We start from the raw sequence: 22,918 nt of genomic DNA, 5'->3' as shown, positions 1-22,918 counted from the left end.
TCACAGGGTAAGTTGTTATTGATGGACTGTGGGTGCATCATTTTCCCCAGGCTGCATAGTTTAACTTTATGGCTCTCACTGGAGAGCAAGACTGCTAATAGCCACTGTTTCAGCTTTATCTTTCTTCCCTCTTTTTCTACCTTTCAGGGCGCCATCAAGGGAAAATTGCAGGAACTGGGGGCTTACGTAGGTGAGTGTATTGCTGCGAGTGCGCTTGGCATTACTTTTGTCTGCAGGGACTCTGGTCATGGAATTTAGTTACCTCTGTTAAGTTTCTGAATATTGACATGTAAACACTGCTTTTTCTAATATAATTACTTATCATGGGGGTAATTTTCATGCTACCTGCATTGCTGCAAAGTCTACAGGCAGTTTTTACTCACCCCTGTTAGGTGGGGTATTAATTCTGTTTCATCTATAGTTCAGGATAATATGCGAAAAATTGCTGAGTGGTCTATACAATCGCAACTTAAATTGAATACAGAAAAAAACAAAGCTACTTTGGTTTGGTTTACCAGATTTAAATATTCCCATATGTATTGATTTAGAAGGACAACAAATACCAGTTTGAAGAGTCTGACGTTGGTGCCGGGCAAAATGGTAGAGACTATTATTAAGAACAAAATTACAGAGCATATTCAAAAGCATGGATTAATGAGACAAAGTCTCAGTTGAATGGGTAGATGTGAAGCGTCTGTTTACGCTTTCCAAAAATACTAGGACTAGGGGGCATGCGATGAAGCTACAATGTAGTAAATTTAAAACGAATTGGAGAAAATTTTTCATCACTCAACGTGTAATGAAACTGTGGAATTCGTTGCCAGAGAATGTGGTAAAGGCGTTAGCTTAGCGAAGTTTAAAAAAGGTTTGGACGGCTTCCTAGAGGAAAAGTCCATAGACCATTATTAAATGGACTTGGGGAAAATCCACTATTTCTGGGATACGCAGGGTAAAATGTTTTGTACTTTTTTGGGATCTTGCCAGGTATTTGTGACCTGGATTGGCCACTGTTGGAAACAGGATGCTGGGCTTAATGGACCTTTGGTCTGTCCCAGTATGGCAACACTTATGTATTTAGGATTCTAAATGGAATCTTGCTACACTTTAGGGTTCTAAATGGAATGTTGCTATACACTTTCAAATTCTGTATGGAATCTTGTTATTCTTTAGAATTCTAGAATCTTGCTACTCTTTGGGTTTCTGCCAGGTACTTGTGACCTGGATTGGCCACTGTTGGAAACAGGATGCTGGGCTTGATAGACCTTCGGTCTGTCCTAGTATGGCAACACTTATGTACTTATGTACCAGTAGAAAGAGAATCTAGAGTGTTGGATATTTTACTGGACTCTTCTTTGTCTATGGAACTGCAGGTGAATAATCTAATTCGGAAAGTTTATTTATGCTTAGATAGCTTGGACTACTTCGCTTTTATTTTTTACAAGATCGTTTTAGGACGATAGTTCATCTCTTCTTTCTATGCTGGACTACTGTAATTCCTTATATGTAGGAGTAGCTACAAAGTATATGTCTAAGCTGCAGCTAATCCAGAACTCGTCAGCTAAGTTAAATTGTTATAAGTCTTAAGTTTGACCATGTTTCTCCACTGCTGTTGGAGTTGCATTGGTTACCAGTTCAAGCAAGGGTTGTTTTTAAGTCATTGTGTTTGATTTTTAAGTCTTTATTTGGTACTTGTGCAAAAGGTCTTTCCAGGTCTTTATGGTTTAACTTTTTTATTGATGTCACATCCACAACATTTAATCATCAATAACAATCACCAATTTTATATCTCTATAGTCCATAACAAAACTTTTTGCTAAAGTAACATCAAACTTTTACATAATCTTTTCACCCCCCCTCTTTTCCCTCCCCCCCAACCCTCCCATCCCCCCTCCCTTTTACCCTCCCTATGATCCGTCTAAAGGCATCAATGGAACCTCAAGGTCCTCAGTCATAGTTTGTTAAGGATGAGACTTCTACCTCTTTGCGTTAGTTTGGCTATATAGGGACTCCAAGTCTTTAAAAATCGTGATTTCCGTTTAAAGGAACCCCTGGCCTCTTGCGCCTCCCAAGTCATTAGTTGATGCACCTGGTTGTGCCAGTGCCAGAATTCAGGTCTATCCGGAACAGTCCATTTTTGTAAAATACATTTTCGTGCTAGCAAACAGAGCTTTCTACACAGCAGGACTTCCTCCGCTTTTAGCCCCCTGAGTGAACCAGGACAATCCAACACCAATTGCTGAGGTGTGCCTTGTACCCTTCTCGGCAACATCAAGGAAAGAAAGGCCACCACCCGTTTCCAGAAACATTTTATAATCCCACATTCCCATAAACCATGGTATAGTGTGTTATCAGCTAAATTACATTTCATACAGGTAGGCGAATCAATTCCCCCCGCTCTAAACAACTGTACTTGTGAGAAGTATGCCCTGTGGATGACTCGATATGCACACTCTCTGTACCTTGCCCCACTAATTCTTTCCAGGTCTTTTGAAAAGTTACAACTGAGTGCCAGGTCTCGTATTTAGAACTCATTGATTCTAGCTTTTCCTCCTGTAGCTCAGACTAGATTTAAAGCTATGTTTTCCCATTCATTTCACTATTTAGCAGTTCGCCTTTGGAACTGTCTTTCTATTGGCCTTTTTAAAGTTTTTGTAAGGCCTTGAAGACCCACTTATTTACATCTACGTAATCAACTTTTTATTTTTTGTTACTGTTATCTGTAATTTCCTGATGATTGTATCAGCTTTATTTTTTTTTGTATCCCGCTTTGAATCCTAATTAAAGAGCTAGCGGTCCGTAAGTACTCTTGTACTATAATGTAATGAATTCTGTCCCCGTGCTGAAATTTTGATGCGGAATGCAGGATGCTGAAACAGAGCAGAAATGGCAGATCTGCCCGAAAATACACTTATGGGCCCATTTATAGAATAGCAGCTAAGTGTTTCTGCGTGGATCTGGCATGGGTGGGCCAGACGCGTTCCCTTAAAATGAGTGCAGTGTTATAAAATAATGCGGATCAACGCCCAACTTGAGTACCTGGATTTACACCTGTTTTCAGTCGGTGTAACTACTTGCATCCAAAGTAAAGCATGGATCCCAGCATTATGTGCTGTTCTTTGAAGGGCAGGCAATCCTGGAACACTTGTTACAGAATTTCATTCAGTGCCATTTACTGAATCCAGTTTTCAAAATGAAAGCAAGCTCTTGCGTACTTTCACTTTGAAAATGACCTAAAGAAAGAAGCTCGCATAGACACTTATTTTTATTTGGACGTAGCGCGCACATGTTCATCGGTAGCTCAGAGTGAATTACATTCAGGTACTTCTTCTGACTAAAATTACATGGATACCCTTATCAATCTGCCATCTAGGAATTCTTCCACATCATCCCATTCGTATTTAAACCTCCACCATCCTACCTGTAATGGTCTCAAATATAAATCCACTTACGCTTCCACTTTTTCCTTTATTAGCACTCAACTATGGAATGCATTACCTAAATCTGTGAAAATTGTTCATGATCATCTAAACTTCAGAAAAATCTCTTAAGACCAGCTTATTTGGAACGGCTTACCCTAATGGACCCGTCTTAAATCCGTAATTCCTGGATTACAACTAATTTATGGAGCTCATGGACTCTATTACCCTCCCCCTCTTTTCCCTCGTAATTACTATATTTCTTATTTACCTTACTATACTTCGTTTGCTTGTTTACCGGATTGGCGATTGCCTTTACGGTCTGATGTTAGCCACATTGAGCCTGCCAGTGGGTGGGAAAATGTGGGGTATAAATGTTATAAATAAATAAATAAATAAAATAACACATTGACTTTTGAAAATACTAAAGCACGTGTGCTGTTGCAGCCTCTACCTTGGGAACGTTTTCACTAAGGGGGTAGCTGTCAAGCTGTGTTAAGGCATTAACCCGCGTTATTTGCCTTTGAACGTGTGTTAAAGGAAATGTGATAGGGCCAGCTTGCCTTCTTCTAGGCTGTGGGTAATTACATTGAGAGGGGTGTGGGGGGATTACTTCAGTTCTTCCATTTTTCAGATAATAATCCTGCAACATTTACGCCTTCTTCCCTCATCAGATGAAGAGCTTCCTGATTACATCATGGTCATGGTGGCCAATAAGAAAAGCCAGGAGCAGATGACAGAGGACCTCTCCCTCTTTCTGGGAAACAACACCAACAGATTTACAGTTTGGTACGCCTATAAACTCACTTGACATTAACAGCACTTCCACAGTTCTCAGAGTTAAAAGAAAAGTCCCTTGTCTTTGAGTGAGACACGTTGAGTGGCATTTTAGAAAGAACATCCACATCTGTGCGTGGCAGATGGTGGCTTCATCCAGAATGAAAAGCCTTTAAGTGTTTATTGTCAGGCAGAAATATAATGAATTAGTGGAACAACAGTCAAATTATACCACCACAGAACAGAGTCTAAAGTAGAACAGAAGAAACTCTAACCCAACAAACTGTCAAACTAAATAAGGGAAACCACGCTACTTTTGTTTCCGGGGAGGATAGCAACCACATGGGGATTATGAGGTTAACCCCCACCCCGATTCCCTTCAGTGAAGCACTTCTCAGTCTGAGCACCTTTCCGTGGCAGGTCCATTTTTGTGGACGTGGACATTCCTTTCCTTTTTGTCAAGTGTCAGCCACTTCCCACTCCCACCCAAAACATGTCCACAACACCATCCCCTTACCGTATGGACATTGTGCCATTTTGGATGGCCATAACCCAGCCTTGTAAAATTGGCATTTGGACACCCATGCACCATCTAAATGCTGATGTAAAGATATCTAAAATGCGAACAGCGTTTCTTAACCCATTAGTGCCCGATGTTCCCATTCGGGAACAAATCAATTTGTTCCCATACGACTTATTATGGGAACATTGGGCACTAATGGGTTAAGTAACCCCCATACTGTCACATAAACCTCCTTTAAGTCTGTCGGAAGTAGGTGAGTATTTCACTGCTAAATTGCAAATGGAATTGGTCACAAGGCTGATTTCTTTTTTTTAATACCTGAATTTTTTGTTTTGTTTTGTTTCTAGGCTTCATGGGGTGCTTGAGAAGCTACGCTGTGTCACGTCTGGTAAGTACCTATTTCCTAGAACAGCTACCCCTGCCATTTAACAATGCAGTGGAATGAAAAAAAACAGAACAAAATGTTGTTTAAGCATTGTCTTTGCTTACTTGCACTGCCATAGTTGCTTAGAGACTGAACAAGAAGGTTTATATCCAAATAGATAGTGAGCAGGCTTACTCTGGAGAACAGAGCCTGCTGCAGCAGCTGGAAGCAGCTGCTCTATTCACTTACTGATGAAGCATGAAACGGAGACCCCCCTCCTGAACGTTAGGTTATTCATATCAAGTTTATGCATGTTCATTGTGGATATCCTGAAAACCTGACTGGCAAGGGGTACTCCAGGACCGGACTTGGGAAACACATAAGTACATAAGTATTGCCATACTGGGACAGACCGAAGATCCATCAAGCCCAGCATCCTGTTTCCAACAATGGCCAATCCAGGTCACAAGTACCTGGCAAGATCCTAAAACAGTACAATACATTTTATGCTGCTTATCCTAGAAATAAGCAGTGGATTTTCCCCAGGTCCAATTTAATAATAGTCTATGCACTTTTCCTTTAGGAAGCCATCCAAACCTTTTTAAAATCCTGTTAAGCTAACTGCTTTTACTACATTCTCTGGCAACAAATTCCAGAGTTTAATTACATGTTTAGTGAATAAATATTTTCTCCAGTTCGTTTTAAATTTAGTACTTTGTAGCTTCATTGCATGCCCCCTAGTCCTAGTATTTCTGGAAAGATGAAACAAGTGATTCATGTCTACCTGTTCCACTCCACGCCATTTTATAGACCTCTATCATATCTCCCCTCAGCCGTCTTTTCTCCCAGCTGAAGAGCCCATCCCATCCCCTTTATCAGTTTCATCGCCCTTCTCTGTACCTTTTTCTAATTCTACTATATCTTTTTTGAGATGTGATGACCAGAATTAAGGACCGATACAAAGGCATTATAACGTCCTCACTTTTGCTTTCCATTCCTTTCCTAATAATACCTCCTCCTGTTTGCAGTGCTATCACTGTTTCCTCGGTGCCAATGCCTCATACGAAGTGAAAGGGTGTTCTTAAGGCTTTTCCCTCACCGGCCTTGATCTCTTCTCCAGTGCAGCAAATGTTGGAGCGATTTGTCACCAAGCACTCCCCAAGAGTACCATGAGAAGAGGGCCCTGCGGTTTGGGAGCGGGAGATGCTGTACAGATTCCTCACGGTGTGGGGGAAGGATCAGTGGTATTGTTGCTGAAGCTAAATATCCTGGAACTACTGCCGAGGTGTTGGTTCCCGTGGCGGTGACTCTGGAGATCATTTGACAGTTTCTAAAGAAGCTCGATGATGCGGTTTTAAGAGCTATATGTTGTCTTTAAATATGGATGAGGTGAATTACAGACTTAAGTATATGTATTGTTAAATAAGTTCTGTTTTTTTTTTAAAATTATTTATTTATTTATTGATTTTTCATTACATTTATGTCATAAACATAAATTGGCATTACACAAATCTAATATTCATAAACATATATCAGGAAAAAACAATCTACTATAATAAAACTCACCCTCAACGTTCTGAGGACACTGACGTCAGTGAAGCCAAGCCCTGACTTCCTTTCAAAAGGTTCAAAGGTTCGTGGTGGTGAAGCCACCAAAATCGCTCCGGGCCCCAATGGCAGAACAACGAAGGGGTTGGCAGGGAGGCGTGGGGGGGGGGGGGGGGAAATCGCTCTGGGCCCCGCCCTCGAGGGCGGAGCAATGGCAGAACAATGAAGGGGTTGGCAGGGAGGGAGGCGGGGGGGGGGGGGGGGAATCGCTCCGGGCCCTGCCCTCGCATCAAACGTCATGACATTGGGGGCGGAGCAATGGAAGAATAACGAAGGGGTTGGCCAGGGAGGGAGGGGGGGGTGTTGGCGACAAACACCTTGCTTGCGCCCGTTTCATTTGATCTGAAACGGGCCTCTTTTACTAGTATATTATATTAGTCCACAAATTATTGATCCAAGATATAGGTACATAAATAAACACAGGAGTGGAGTGGAATCCCACCTCAACCTACAAAAGTACAAATAAGTCTTAATAAACAGGGAAGAGCAAGGACTCAAGTCGGGGCAGCCGATTTGTACAATCCAAGTTGACGACTCATTACTCATTACTAACTATAAGTGCTGTAAGCTTTCCAGGTTCAAAGAAAATATAATTAGTGGATTCTAAGGAAATATAACATTTACACGGGAACTTAAGAGTTAAATAACTTCAGTTTTTTTAAAAGAGAAAGAATGTAATCAGATGTATTATTTCTAACTAATATTGGACAATAAGTACGTTTTCAATGAAATGATTTGACTATACACCGTATTGGCCTTGAAGAAGCCAACCAGATGATCAATGTGGAATAATGAATTAGACGAGTAATATCTGAGGATAATCAGGTTAATACCACGTTTTTTTTTCTGTTTATTGTTTAATTGATCTCCTTGTCTTGTTTCATTCTCCCTATTTAGTGGTCTAAGGAAGAGAATAGAATTACCTGACTGAAATAATTCCTATATATTACTTTCTCTGTATTTCCGGCAAGTTGTTTTATCGCTTGTAAAAATTTAAATGGCTATAAATAAAAAATTAAAAAAGAAAATATGGGCAGAACTGGAAGAAGCTGAAAAAAACCTGCTAATGTCATGGTCAATGAAAGAATTGTGATTCAGCGTAAATTTGAACAGTTGCAAAATTTTAATAGACAGCTGAACTTGCGTGTATTGAAATCCCCCCAGATTGTTGGTTTGAGTCCTGCTGAATCTTTTAAAAAATTTCTTGTGGAAATTTTGAAGTTTCCTTTTAATGCTATACTTCCATTGAATAAGGTTTATTACTTGCCAGCTTCCTCTAAAGAAACAGCAGGGCCTGCCTTTGGGGCTCAAATGCAAGCAGTTGAGGTTAATGAGTTAAAAGATCTTCCTGCAGTTTTGGAAAATTCATTGTCGGATGTCCAGGATAGAGCAACCTTTTTGGTGTCATTTGTTTTTGAACTAGATTTGAATGCTGCGTTAAAAATGGTTTTTTAAGTATTCGCAAATGACTTTAGTGGAAAAAGCTCTGGATATATCTGGATGTTACGAAGGTAACACAGAGTAGAAGGAACTAATTTTTGGCCATGCTTGCAGAGACTAAGAATTTAGGTGTGATGTTCTTGCTGGCCTACCCCTGCAAGTGCTTGGTTCGCTATTTGGGGAACAAGTGTACCTTTTTTGTTCCAGCACAGTTGAGAGCTTTTGTGGACCTTAAAGAGGATCTCCAGTTGAGTTAAGTTTTGGCTGGATATATTATATTGTAATTGGAAGTTTGAGTATCGTGTAATTGATTTTTCTTTTGTTCTTCTGTTTGCCTGGAAATCTCCATTTTGTTTCAAGACTCCTCCCTTTTGGTGGTCTAAGAATGGTTCAAAACTTTTTATGATACTCTTTGTAGAATTTTCCTAATGTTTCTGTTGTTACCTGTGTTGCTTTAGCAAGTGTTTTTGCTTGTGTAATAATTTGTAAACTTATAAAGAAAAAGAAAAAATATTGAAAAGAAAAATAATAGCAGAGGAATAGAATCCTGAAAAGCAGCACTCCTGGATGAAAAACATGTGGTGTGCATAGTCTGATGCCTGACCGACAGTTGTTAAAATGATCAACTGTGCTGTTTTAAAGTCTAATACTCCATTTTACATAGTAACACTAGTTAAAAAAAAGCCCGTTTCTCATTGAAATGAAATGGGCGCTAGCAAGGTAATGACCTTCTGCCATTAATGTTCTCCCCCCTCCACCCTCGTCTCAGGACCCCCCCTGTCATCTCATGACCCCCGACCTCCAATGTCCGCACCCCCCCTCCTCCCATTTCCGCTGGCCAGCGCCTCCCTCCCTCTGTCTCTGTGGCCTCCAACAGCAAGGAGGACGTGTGCGGGTGCCCCAGCCCTCAACAGGGACCCACAGATTACTTATACCAAGATTCCCTGATGTATAAGTCTGCCTAACAGACTCACTAGCTCTGTCTAGGGTGAGATACAGGAATCTTGCTTCTGGCACCTCTCCAGGTGTTGGTGTGTAGAGTGAAAAAGAAAGACACAGCTGATAGATATATATATTAGCTTTATTATGGATAAGAAAATAGAAATACTCTGCGCTAGCTTATGCAATAAAAATATCCCTTACTGATATGAGCACTACCGAAAATATATTGTCTAAACTACACTCTGATTATCCTGAGACTAAGTACGGTAATGATTAGAACAGTACAAATGATAACCTAATAATCCTTATGAAACTTATCACATCTTATGCAAAATACACATTAGCTGCTTTCCCTGACCAAGAGCTGACATAAACCAGTCGTACTTAGATAAAACCACTGCCTAACCCCAGACCAGGAAATATATCACTGTGATCTTACCACGCTGTCGTGATGACGGCTTCAGATAAGACCGGAGCAGAATCTCCCCAGACGCTATTTTAGCTGTCTGTGTCTTATGTAGTGCAGGTCTTTATCAGCCCACGTAGGTTCCCGTCACTCCTTTGGTTATCAGAGCCAATATCTCTGCCACAGGTATTTGCACCAGGATGCAGGTCACGATGTTGGTATCATACAAAGTCTCTGGCTCCCCCGAGCCTTGCTGGATCTCTCAGGTCCTCTTACCAGTTGCCCCTCTTCCAAGGGTCTCCCACTCACCAACTTACTTCTGTTCCCGCTTTCCCCGTACCTCTCAGTCAGGTGACGGTAGGAACCAATCAGGATCTTGTCCAGTTCAGTACATGGCAAGAAGAGTTCTTTGTTTTGTGACCTTGGAGAATGGTAACTTCTGGAGCCATGTCTGCCTCCCTACTCCGTTCTCAGGGTGATAGAAGGGGGTGTTTATAACACAGACTGTCCTTGGCTTCAGCAAGCCTGTCAGTGATTTTCCACAAGCTGAAGCTGGATCTTGCTGACACAGAGAGGTTGCAGCAGCCATCTTATTATACCAAGGTGTCATAGGCTTGTATAGGCCAAGACCAGCTTAGGCTAGATCACAGGGAAATACCCCTACAGCCCCTCGTATGTGGCAGCTGCTGTTTAAAAAGTTTTACCTCGTGCTCGTCCGGCAACACTGAAGTGCAGCAAGTACAGACGCCGCTTGTTTCAGCTGTTCCTCTGGTCCCTCCCTCATTTCCTGTTTGCAGAAAGGTGGGACCACAGGAACTGCAGAAACAGAAGCGAAACCACAGAGTTCCATCGAAGGTGGGGCAATGATCGGGAGTGCGATTACGAACCCTACGAACACTACACTGCTTCACTGCCACGCTGCCAGGTTCAGAACGTTGGAGGTGCGAATTATATATATATAGATAGTAAATAACAGCAGATAAAGATCCGCATGGCCCATTTAATCAGCCCAGTAAGGCAGCCAGACCTGCACCTACCACTCCATACAGGTTACACTCCTTCATGATCAAGGACTGGCATCACAAATAGGCAAGTTGGCAATTTGCCACAATACCAACCACTTATAGGCAGTTATATTTGACACAGTCATGGAAAAGTTATGTTATACATTTTGGCTGCAGCATAATCACATTCATTGTCAGTACTTGAATTAAACCTGCAATCAAACAATATTGCAAACTGACAGCATTTTATTCGCTATCAATCTTAAGGTGTCTCCCCTCCCCCTCTGAGATACTCTCATAGCACATGATATGAATGAGATATAAAATATGAACACTTATTCTTGATCCTTCCTTGCTATTCTCGGGTCACTACTACTACTACTACTATTTATCACTTCTATAGCGCTACAAGGCGTACACAGTGCTGCACAAACATAGAAGAAAGACAGTCCCGGCTCAAAGAGCTTACAATCTATTAGACAAAAATAAAGTAAGCAAATCAAATCAATTAATGTGAACGGGAAGGAAGAGAGGAGGGTAGGTGGAGGCGAGTGGTTACAAGTGGTTACGAGTCAAAAGCAATGTTATAGAGGTGGGCTTTCAGTCTAGATTTAAAGGTGGCCAAGGATGGGGCAAGACGTAGGGGCTCAGGAAGTTTATTCCAGGCATAGGGTGCAGCGAGACAGAAGGCGCAAAGTCTGGAGTTGGCAGTAGTGGAGAAGGGAACAGATAAGAAGGATTTATCCATGGAGCGGAGTGCACGGGAAGGGGTGTAGGGAAGGACGAGTGTGGAGAGATACTGGGGAGCAGCAGCAGAGTGAGTACATTTATAGGTTAGTAGAAGAAGTTTGAACAGGATACGAAAACGGATAGGGAGCCAGTGAAGGGTCTTGAGGAGAGGGGTAGTATGAGTAAAGCGACCCTGGCGGAAGACGAGACGGGCAGCAGAGTTTTGAACCGACTAGAGAGGGGAGAGGTGACTAAGTGGGAGGCCAGCAAGAAGCAGATTGCAGTAGTCTGCCTAGCACTGGCCTTACTTCCCAATCGCTGGAGTTTTCATCAAAGCCCACTGCAGCCCAATTAAATCTGTCTTTCCATAATTAGGACACAGATAGTAGAAGTCTGCCCTGTTTTGCCATATTTAGGACACAGACCATAGAAGTCTGCTCAGCACTGTATAGGTCAGGAATATCATGGTGGACATACGTATGTTGGGGTGGACTGATCATGCAATATTGTTGTTTTCTTTTCCACTATTCAAGAGAGATACAAGACATAGCTCTTCTTGGTATTTTAGGTGCACCTGGGTAGATACGGATTTATTAGTGTCAAAATGGGCTCCCAGGTTAGGAGATATTTCTTCTGTCTCCCTGGAAAATATGGTTTCACACTGGAATTCAATGTTAGAGGTAGCTCTTGATTTGGTAGCACTAAAGCAGATTTTTCCGAAAAAAGAAGGTAGTAAATCTCTACCTCAGTTGTCCACTGGGATGAAGCAGGTGAGAAGAGAATTGAGACAGGTTGAGAGACTATGGGAGAAAACGAAAGATAATGATTTAAGAGACGATTATGTGGTGAAATTACTAGAAAATACTACTGTGATACGGAATGAATGTGAGATTTATTTTAAAAACCACATTCTGGCAGCAGTTAATTGCCCTAGAGAATTATATTGTGTAGTACATTGTTTGGCACGAGAGTCATCTACTGATAAAGTACTGTTCTCCGGAGGAGCACATGAGTTTTTTTGAAACAGAAGGTGTCACAGATTGTTTCTAGTTTTTATGGAGAGGTGTCTGTAGATGACCTGCAGGATGACAAAGGGATTAAATGAGAGGAATTTACTGAAATTGGTGCATCGGAGATTAGTAAATATTTGACTCATCACCCTACAGGGTCAGTGATGGATATTTGCTTTCCTGGCATTGTTAAAAATATGAAATATTAAACAGAAACCAAATAAGTCAATAACAAAACCAAGAAACAAAAAATCAGATAATTATTTGAACCACAAAATTAAATATTTGTATTAATAAATTGTGCTCAGTTTTTTTGGTGTATTACAAAAGACCCGAAGACTCGAGATGTGTAACATCACCATACCACCAACATCGCACACCCTGCCTCCACTCCCTATTAGTTTGACTTCAAAAATTATATCAATCTTAGCAAAAAATGAAAGACTACTTAGCTTGAGTGGGGGTGGGGTGGGATTGTGATCTTCTTGACGTTCTCATAGATGTTTCAATTCAGAAAGTGATGCGAGTCCCAGTTCAGGTCAGTGCAGTACTTTTAAATCTCAAAATCACCCCTTCTATCTGTGTCTTATAAAACTGCTCAGTTTTACTTGCCTGAATAAATATGCCAAAGTAAGTTCAATGTTTAAATCTCTTTGCTTTTGCAGAGCCCAGCAGCCTAAAATCCCCAGAGGAGATCCTCTTTGAAAGTGACAAGAATCTATCAGGCAGGGGTGATAATGGTTCGTTGGATGAGGCACCAGCCTTTATGATCTCCAGTACTCTATTAGAAAAAAACGAATCGTGGGTTTCCACCAGCTCCCATGGTCAGAGAGCCTCTGGTGTCAGGTGAGGTGGGACCTTCTGTGTAACTATAAAACATTTCTACCAGTTCCTAGAGTCAGAGACCCTGTGGTGTCAGGTGAGGTAAGGCCTTCTGTATAACTATTATTGTCCATACAACACCCTCCCAAGTGAGTTGCACCCTAATTTTGGACATTTATATATTCTATGTAACTATAACACATTTCCACCAGTTCCCAAGGTCAGAGAGCTTCTGGTGTCAGATGAGGTAGGTCCTTCTGCATAACTATAACTAACGAGATCAACCAAAGCGTCCAAATCATGCACTCCTGGGCGGATGCATTTCAGCTAAAACTCAACGCAGAAAAAACTCAGTGTCTTATACTCACCTCACAACACAATACAAATAAATTCACCACCATCACCACCCCAAACTTTTCCCTCCCCATCTCAGGCAATCTGAAAATTCTGGGAGTTACCATTGATCGAAATCTCACACTTGAAAATCACGTGAAGAATACAACCAAGAAAATGTTCCATTCCATGTGGAAACTAAAAAGAGTAAAACCTTTCATCCCAAGAGCTATCTTTCGGAACCTGGTTCAGTCAATGGTATTGAGTCACCTGGACTATTGCAATGCACTTTACGCTGGCTGTAAAGAACAGACCATCAAGAAACTTCAAACAGCCCAGAATACCTCAGCCAGACTCATATTTGGAAAAACAAAATATGAAAGTGCAAAACCCCTAAGAAAGAAACTACACTGGCTCCCTCGTACAGAACGTGTCGCGTCAAAGATCTGCACGATTGTTCACAGAATCATTCACGGTGATGCCCCGACCTACATGCTAGACCTCGTGGACCTACCACCCAGAAATGCTAAAAGATCTTCCCGAACCTTTCTTAACCTACACTTCCCCAGTTGTAAAGGTCTAAAATACAAACTAACACACTTCCATCTCACTTGAAATCGATCAGCGAATTAAGTAACTTCCGCAAATCTCTGAAAACCTATCTCTTTAACAAAGCCTACCAAGAAAACCCATAACCAATTATAATACAACACCTATCCACCTTTATTCAGAATGTACCCTTCTTTAACTGCTTGACCAAATCCTCCTGTTTTTCCTTGACTCTTTCTAACACCAATTGTATTCTGTACCCTGGTATGGCGATACCATAACAGGTCTTTGTGAGCCACATTGAGCCTGAAAATAGGTGGGAAAATGTGGGATACAAGTGCAATAAATAAATAAATAACACATTTCCACCAATTCTGAGGGTCAGAAAACCTCAGGTTTTGTGTGAGGTGAGGGACATGTTCCTCATAGCATGATATCCTGCCTTCCCCCATGGGCTAGGATTACTGATGGCCTGTCACTTGAAAGTCTTCAGCTATCTTAGCAAAGCTCGATGTTTATGAACCTGTAGAATAATAACCTGAAGCTCAGTGTGGGCAATTTTTTTTAAAATTTTACTTACAAGAAGACAGTTTTCAGGTTTATTTATTTTATTTAAGTATTTATATACTGCCTAGACCGAAGCAGTTTACAATTTAGTTACAGGTTCATCTGTAGTTGGTAATGGGGTCATGGAAACCCTGTAAAAGAAATTCAGTTAGCTTATACTTCATTAATGCTTGGTTTTTTTTAATATTTCAACTGTTTTTATTGGTGATTCAACATTTTAAACATTGCCAGTATATCTAACATTTGACATTGCAAATAATACAGCATATTAACTTGCATACATCAATAAATTCCATCATCAATTTTTTGGCCATTCCCCCCCCCCCCCCCCCCCCCCCCCCACTTCCCCTACCTACCCTCCCAAACATTCTCATTAACATCCAAACATTTATGGGATATTTGTTAAATAAACATCACATTCATCTTATGCATTTTCTTTACCCACCTTTCCCCGCTTCAGTTCCTCCCCCCACCCTTCCCCTTCCTGATGTTCACTAATGGCATATTTGTACTTATGGGTTCATGTATGTGTACCATTATTCTATAGTTTTGTCAAAGCGTGTTGAGTATGAGACTCCGGCCTCTATCCAACATAGGCCCTCAGATTTTAAGGAAACATTTTTTTCGACGACAAAATCCTTTTGCATCTCTTGCTTCCCATGTCATTAAAAGATGCACCTGGTTTTGCCAATGCCAATATTCTGGGGATTTATCCGAGGTCCAGCATTGCAAAATGCATTTTTTTGCCACTAAACATAACTTGCGACTTAGCAATATTTCGTCTGCCGTAAAGCCATGGAATGCCCCTGGGCAGTCCAATTGTAATTGCAACGGGGTGCCCACTATATTACGCGATGTGATTGAATTCATAAAGGCCACTTTCCTTTTCCAAAAAAGCTGTATCTTTGTGCATTCCCAAAATGCGTGATAGAATGAGTTTTCCTCCAGCGTGCATTTCAAACAGGTCGGTGTGTCAATCCCTCCCATTCTAAAGAGCTGGCGTTGTGTAAAATATGCTCTGTGTACCACTCTAAATGCACATTCTCTATAATTTGCACCACTAATCAGTTTAGGGATGTTCCGAATGTAGGCTGCTATGTCCCAATTAGTTAAGTCTACTTTTGTATCTGCTTCCCACCTGCGGCGAAGCAGAGACCAATCCCTACCCGGCCCCAAAGTCCACAGTTGTTTTTGGAGCTGTGAAATTGTGGGAGCTTCCTCTGATATTTCATTATAAAACTGTTTAATTTTTTCCCCCAATTGAAACTTAAGCCCTTCTGCATCGAGTGTTTGAACATAGTGTTTTATCTGACCATATCCAAATTCATCCCCCCATTTTTCAGCATCAGTGGGTATAAGTTGTCTTAAAGGTTTAATTTTCCCTTCTAAATCTATTAGTGTTTTCAGACATGTGAGCCCCCTCCTTGTCCACTGCTGAAAAACCTGGTTGTCCAGTCCTGGTATAAACATCGGGTTCCCACTTATGGTCAGCAATTCTGACACACTCGGTTGACCCCCCAATTTTGTCCCCAGGGATCTCCATGCCTCTTGTAAAGGGATCAGTAGTATACTACCCTTAAATTTCTTTGGCACCGAGGTATCATTGAGATGCAGCAAAGTCACTAAATTATAGGGACTAAAGTATGTTTTTTCTAATTCTAGTGGGGAGTGTGTGTTTGTAGAAAAAATCCAGTCTTTCACCAACCGTAGCAGACTAGCCAAATTATAGTATTGTAAATTAGGCAATCCCAATCCACCCTGCTGCCAAGTCTCTAGTAGCAGCTGTAGCTTCAGCTTAGCCTTTCTCTTTGCCCAGCAGAACTGTCCCACCATTTGATAGAAACGTTTGATGTCTTTCTGTAATAGTCTCAGCGGCAGAACTTGTAATACGTTTAGCCATCTGGGCAAGATTACCATTCGTATAAGACAAACTCGGCCTATCAATGGCATCGGTAACATCCTCCATGCTGGCAACTGCTGTTCTGTTTGACTTAACAACCTATTGATATTTAGTCTATATATGTCTTCCGTCTGAGAAGCAAGCAGAATTCCCAAATACCTAAAAGAACCCTCTGCCCATCTCAGCAGGAAATCTCCTCTCCAAAAGGATTTGGAACTTACTGGGATTGCCAGGGCTTCTGACTTTTCCAAATTTAGTTTGAATCCTGAATAATCTCCGAATTCCTTAATTACTTCTAAAAGGTCTACAAGTGATATCCTTGGGTTGGTAAGCGCTACCAGCAGATCATCGGCAAATGCTGCAATTTTAAATTTCATCGATCCAACCTCCACTCCTCTAATGGTTCTAACTGAAATTATGTCTCGTATCAACGGATCTAAATATAGTGCAAACAGTAACTGCTTGTTTTTTTTTTTTATCACTACTGGTGATACACAGCACTGTTCAATGATAAGATGTGTTCAGGAGAATAAGTCCCTTCCTCAAAGAGCTTATAGTCTCAGTGGATATTTGAGACAACAAGAGATAAAGTGGCTTGTTGAAAGTCATATGAAGGCTTATTTTACTTAGGTTGTTGAGATCGGAATTGAGACATCCAGTTCGGGACATGCTCGGGTCCCTTTCTGTTTTACAAAAGGTTTTGCCAAATTAAGATCCTTTTGTAAAATATGTATAAGGTTGTGTAGGAGTGCATATGTGCTGGCACGTATAGCAGAAACATCCATTTTTCAAATATACACATTCATAAAAAAAATGCATGAAGTCGGCAGCTTCCGTATAGAACTGTTGACACTTATCTATGTAAGCAATGGTTTTGCATCGCTCACATAAGTACATGTAGTGGGCAATTAAAAAAATCTATGTGTATACTTTCCACCAATTAACTAGTGAAGCTGGAGTTTTTTCTTTTATATTTGGAAGTAGAGATAAAAAAAAATGGAGGGTTATGGAGAATTATTTCCTTGATTCTTTGTGTAAAGCCTTGGCTGAAACAAGCACTTTTGAAAAAAAAAAAAATTGTACATGCCAGATGAATTCTGTTGTGTCTGAAAATAATACTTTGAATATCCAAATGGCTGATTGTTTTAAGAGATCTGGCTCCTGGGATGAGGAGGTTAAAAAGTTTTTGACCTGCCTCAATTGATTGCTCTTGTGACTGCAAGGATTCTGTGGGTCACTAGCATCTCCGCAACCTGCATCAGGGACTTGCAAGAAGATACGGCTGCTGTGACTGGTCGTCGTCTTGTTTTTAAACGTTTCCTTGGCCTCTGAAAATTGTGAACTAATAGGAGGTTCTGCTGAGTTGGGGCATATTTCTTTTATATTGTGAGATCTTGGCAGATACAGTATTATGTAAAGTTGGCTTTCCTCCTCTTCAGAATCTGGAAACATGCAAATTTTACACTCCAAAAAGGGAACATCTCTAAACTTAAAACAAAAAGTAGCCATTTACTGTCCAAATCTAATGCTAAGTGTACAGTTAGATTTGTAGTTTATCCCCCTTGCATTTTCATTTATTTATTTATTGCATTTGTATCCCACATTTTCCCACCTCTTTGCAGGCTCAATGTGGCTTACAATACATCATGAATAGTGGAAATAAGAAGAGAGTAGACGTTTGGTATTACAGAAGGATTTGGGGTTACATGATAATGATAAACAAGAAAGTAATATAACAAGAGAACATTTTAAGACATTCTCATTCCAGAGTCTGTATTATATCTCCCTTTGGCTTGGATAATTTTGCCTCTGAGCTGATGCAAAACCTTTATAAGTTTTCTGCCCATCCGTACTATGCCCCTTGAAATCACTGGGTCTCGTGTATCTTCATAAATAGCAGATTTATGAAATCTCTGTTTACACATATGTGCAATATCCACACGTAAGTGATTCTAAATGACCTCCAGACTGTTGTTAAGCAGGAAAAGCAGGATTTGAATCATGGTTTTCCTGGTTCTTATCCCATTTTTTTAAACTCATTGTCTCGCAACCCACTCCTGACAGTACACTTCAGTGGTCTGGTTTTTGGGACATCCATAACAAATATTTATTTTATTTATTACATTTGTATCCCACATTTTCACACCTATTTGCAGGCTCAATGTGGCTTACAATGTTCCGTAGAGGCGATCGCCAATTCCGGTATGAACAAATACAAAGTGATATGGTGGAAGAATAAAGTTCATGTGTAACAGACGCATTAGGGAATCATAGGGAAGAAGAGATTAGTTATGTCCAGTACGAGCTTTGGTTTCGTTGTATTGCTGGGTGCAGGCATTTAAGTTGGATCGGTAGTGTATGCCTTTTTGAACAGGCATGAAATATTTGCATTTTCTCCGGTGTATTCATATTCAGTGTGGCAGTTGTGAAAACCTGATTGGCGAGGCATGTGTCCAGGAGAAGGATAGGAAGCCCTGCTGGAAGAGATCTTAATGTTGGTGGGATTGCAGCCACCTATCTGATTTCTGTGAAGTGAAAGATGCAGTTCTGGTTCTGGTGGGCTTCACTGAAGTACTGAGGAGTTTTCATTTGCAGTGCTGCATTCCACTCTTCATTTTTCTTCTTATTGGTTTAGCAGTTTTGGCCTGCTCGCCCATTGTCTGCGTGCTCCTTTCGGCTTTCCATCCCGTGGTGCCATGCGCCTTTATTTACAAGTATCTAGCTGTTTGTCACCCTTGTATTCCCTCTGCTGTCATCGAGATGATCCTGACCGAGTGGCATTCACGCCCACTCTCGAGCATTGTGACATTGCCTCCATCATGCTTTTAACCCTGGTTGTGTTTGGGAATTGAACTTGGCAGTTGAGTATAGCACTGTTGCTGGCTCTTAAATACCCAGTTACCTTCCAGAACAGTTGTATCGGAACATTCTTAAAAAAAAAACCCAAAACGCTAGCTCTCTGTTAATCTTTTTCCTAGATCTATTTCCCTATCTGTCTAATATTAATTCCATGTATCTCCCTATATTCCTACAGGGAAACTATCCCTATAAAATCATTATTATCTATTTGTTCCCTGGCCCCATCAACTTTTAAAGCATTCATCTAATGCTATTAAAATTTCTGCTTAATGCCAGCAAATACACAGAAGGAGAGGGAGGAGTCGAAGATGACCCCGCAATCTCGGAGTCATCTTCGACTCATCCCTCTCGTTCTCTGCCCATATCCAGCAGACAGCTAAGACCTGTCGCTTCTTCCTCTATAATATTAGCAAAATTCGCCCTTTCCTCTCTGAACAGACCACCCGAACCCTCGTCCACTCGCTCGTCACCTCTCGTCTTGACTATTGCAACCTTCTCCTCGCTGGCCTCCCGCTTAGCCACCAATCCCCCCTTCAATCTGTCCAAAATTCCGCCTCACGTCTTATCTACCGCGTGAACCGATACTCTCATATCACCCCTCTCCTCAAGTCGCTTCACTGGCTCCCGATCCGCTACCGTGTACAATTCAAGCTTCTCCTATTGACCTTCAAGTGCACTCAATCTGCAGCCCCCCATTACCTCTCTACCCTCCTCTCCCCGTATGTTCCCACCCGTAACCTCCGCTCTCAGGACAAATCACTCCTATCTGTACCCTTCTCCACCACCGCTAACTCCAGACTCCGCCCCTTCTGCCTCGCATCACCATATGCCTGGAACAGCCTTCCCGAGCCCATACGTCATGCGCCCTCCCTGCCCATGGTCAAGTCCTTACTCAAAGCCCATCTCTTCTCCCTTGCTTTTGGTGCCTAACCACCTTCCCCATTCATGATACCTACACTGACTACATAGTTTGTAACCTTTAGATTGTAAGCTCTTTTGAGCAGGGACGGTCCTTCCCCATGTTAAACTTGTACAGCGCTGCGTAACCCTGGCAGCGCTATAGAAATGCTAAGTAGTAGTAGTAGTGTTCATTTTATTTCCTACAGGCCAGTTCCATTTGTTTGAAATCTCCAGGAGGTCCGTGCACATTGTCATGTCTCTGAAAATTTGAAAGCTGCCTTGCCCGTTGATTAATAGTCAGAACCAAAAAGGGAAACTCAGTGACCTGAACTGTTCTCCTAGCTAGATTTATTATACTGGAGAACCGTGATTTCTTTCTCCATATGTAGTTCCACATCTTAAATCTAGCCAGTATAATCTTTGACTGGTCCCCTCCCTCTGGTTTTAACGTTTGGATATGATCAGGCAGGTGATTTTTTTCTGCTGTACCCCAGACACTCTGTAATGATTTGCTAAACCAGTGATTTTTCAGTCTTTTTCATTCTGCAACACATTATTCTGGCAGAAAACAGAGCAAGCCATAACTGTGTTCATTAAGCAGAGGTATCAAGATGGCTGTGATGTACTATCCAGAAATCCACCAAACCCTATCAAGTGACTGCACAAGCTTTAATTTTATGAGCAGTTGCCGCTGCCTTGCATCTGGTTGCTCAAGGTACCTTCTCCATTTGTCCCCTAGCTTTCCTCTTCACCTCAGTTTCTCCATCTGACCCACTGGCCTCTTTCTCTCGCTCAGTTTCTTCCTTACATTTGCCTACCTGTTCTCTTCCACCTCTGTGCATCTAATTATTAGATGCTCTACGTATGCTGGTCCCCAGTTTGCCCTTAACTGCTTCTCCAAGTCAGTGCATACTTTTAATGCATAATATTATTTGTAGAACTGGTACGAATTAAAAAAAGAAAAAAGGAAGACTTACGTGATCAGCAGTGGTGCCTATCTCATAACTCTTGGTGCATTAACACCGCTTTGATGGCAAACCATGGTTAACTGGCACTGTGTAACAAGACCTCCGAATCCTCGCTTCAATAATTCAGTTCAGCTTCTCTTGCTCTCTGCCCAGGCTGAGGGTAGCAAGGCTCGCACTGATGCACGCACGGGCCAGCAGCATCAGAGGTCACCTGATTTACTAGTGCATGCATGTGGCTTTCTTCATGTGCAGCGATGACTGCATATGGAGATCACCACACACATGCACCAGTAGATCAGGTGACCTCTGATGCTGCTGGCCCGTGTATGCGTAAGTGATGTGAGCCTTACTAACCTCAGCCCAGGCAGAGAGCAAGTGCAGCTGCGCTGAATTATTGAAGGGAGGAGGTACTTGGAGGACCCTGGGTAGGTAAGTGGTCACTGAGAGGCTCGTACACTTCCATGGGAACAACGCAGGAACTATTTCCAGGTCTGTTTCTGTGCAGCTCTCTAATCTCTACCCCAGTTGACGAACTTGCCGTCCTCTGCCCAAACTTCAGCCTCTCAGATCAATCAGCTCTTCGCCCCCATAGGAAATAAATAAAAGCTGCAAAGAGTCGCAGGCAGGCAGACACCCCTATCCCTCCTTTCCCTGGATTCTGAAATCTTCCCTGCACTGCTCAGGATTGAAACAGCCCTTGCAGAAAATGAGGTGACCTGGGACTCTCAATCCAGTCTCTTAAACCGGCCACTTGTACGTCTTGTTGCTTCCAAGGGCTTTTATTTTCAGATTCACAACTCTTGTCTTGAGGAGGACCTGGAAGGAGGCCAGGGTAAGATCCTTGGTTGGTGAAAGCAGTTAGGGTGGGAGTGGCACAGATTGTGTAGGAGATGATGAGAGGCACCTGATGTGAAAAGTAAAAAACTATAAAATACAGGGGGGGGGGGGGGGGGAGGGCAGCAGATTTAATGAGTGAGGCGCTGATAACTTTTCACAGCTTTCTCCTGCCAGCAGGGCACAAAAATAGCAACCTGTTTACTGGAGCATCTGAGTAACAGAGCCAAACAGAAAGACAGAAGTGCAAACTGCCCCAGATCTCGGCTCTTTGCTGTCCTTGCACCCCGGATGCTGGCTACGATCCCTCGTGTACCTGAGTGCTGTGCCAAGCTATTTATGAGTGGAGATGTCATTCCAGAAGTTTAAAGTGGGATTGAAGACGTACTTATGTACTTAAGTTTTTCTTCTTGGTTTATCTCCTAGTGGGGGGTTGGGACTGAGCCTTAGACGTAGTGACTCTGCATTTTTATTGTCCATTTTCTTCTCTTGTTTATGAATACTGTATTTTTTTGCTTTAGTTTATTCATTGTGAGATTTTGTCAACCGCTTAGTTATCACAATGGGCAGTATATCAAATATTAACGGACTTGGAACTTAAACACTTGAGTTTTGCACTGTTTAGAATGCAAGTTCTGCAGCTTTTATTATGATTCCACCCCCATTTTATAAAGAAATCTGCTGAGTTTGTTTTTATTTATTTATTTATTTATACACACTATTTGGATGGTTATCTCCTATCGGTGTAATGCCGCTATTGTGTTCTGGTAAAGATTTTCACCACAGCCCCCAGATGTAGTCACATTAATAACAGTGGGAACAGGCACATAGGCCCCTTCATGAACTTATCTATCCTGATCAGCTGTGTGCTGCCAGTTTAAAGTTCTGGCATTCTGTGTGGAATATATATTCTGGATTTTGCTATTTTGCTGAGTTGCAGGTTTGTGATGCTCAGAGTTTTTCCATT

The 22,918-nt window shown here is 41.7% G+C and overlaps 1 protein-coding gene across 5 annotated transcripts in view; it reads left to right on the top strand.

Moving 5' to 3' along the window:
* ZC3H14 (zinc finger CCCH-type containing 14) overlaps window positions 1-22,918 on the top strand; it is a 96,796-nt gene that overhangs the window by 27,964 nt on the left and 45,914 nt on the right. For 4 of the 5 annotated variants that reach the window (XM_030213747.1, XM_030213744.1, XM_030213743.1 and 1 more), the window contains exons 2-5: window positions 148-190; window positions 4,091-4,205; window positions 5,064-5,104; window positions 12,885-13,065. In XM_030213747.1, coding sequence (XP_030069607.1) covers window positions 4,114-4,205; window positions 5,064-5,104; window positions 12,885-13,065 — 314 coding nt within the window. In that variant the 5' untranslated portion in view covers window positions 148-190; window positions 4,091-4,113. Of the gene's footprint in view, window positions 1-147; window positions 191-4,090; window positions 4,206-5,063; window positions 5,105-12,884; window positions 13,066-22,918 lie in introns of those variants that run through there. The other variant, XM_030213746.1, reaches the window with a different exon arrangement.

This window comes from Microcaecilia unicolor, chromosome 9 (assembly GCF_901765095.1).
Source record: "Microcaecilia unicolor chromosome 9, aMicUni1.1, whole genome shotgun sequence".
Lineage (NCBI taxonomy): Eukaryota > Metazoa > Chordata > Amphibia > Gymnophiona > Siphonopidae > Microcaecilia > Microcaecilia unicolor.
The sequence above is the reverse complement of the archived record's forward strand: the minus strand, read 5'-3'. Positions and strand labels throughout refer to the sequence as shown.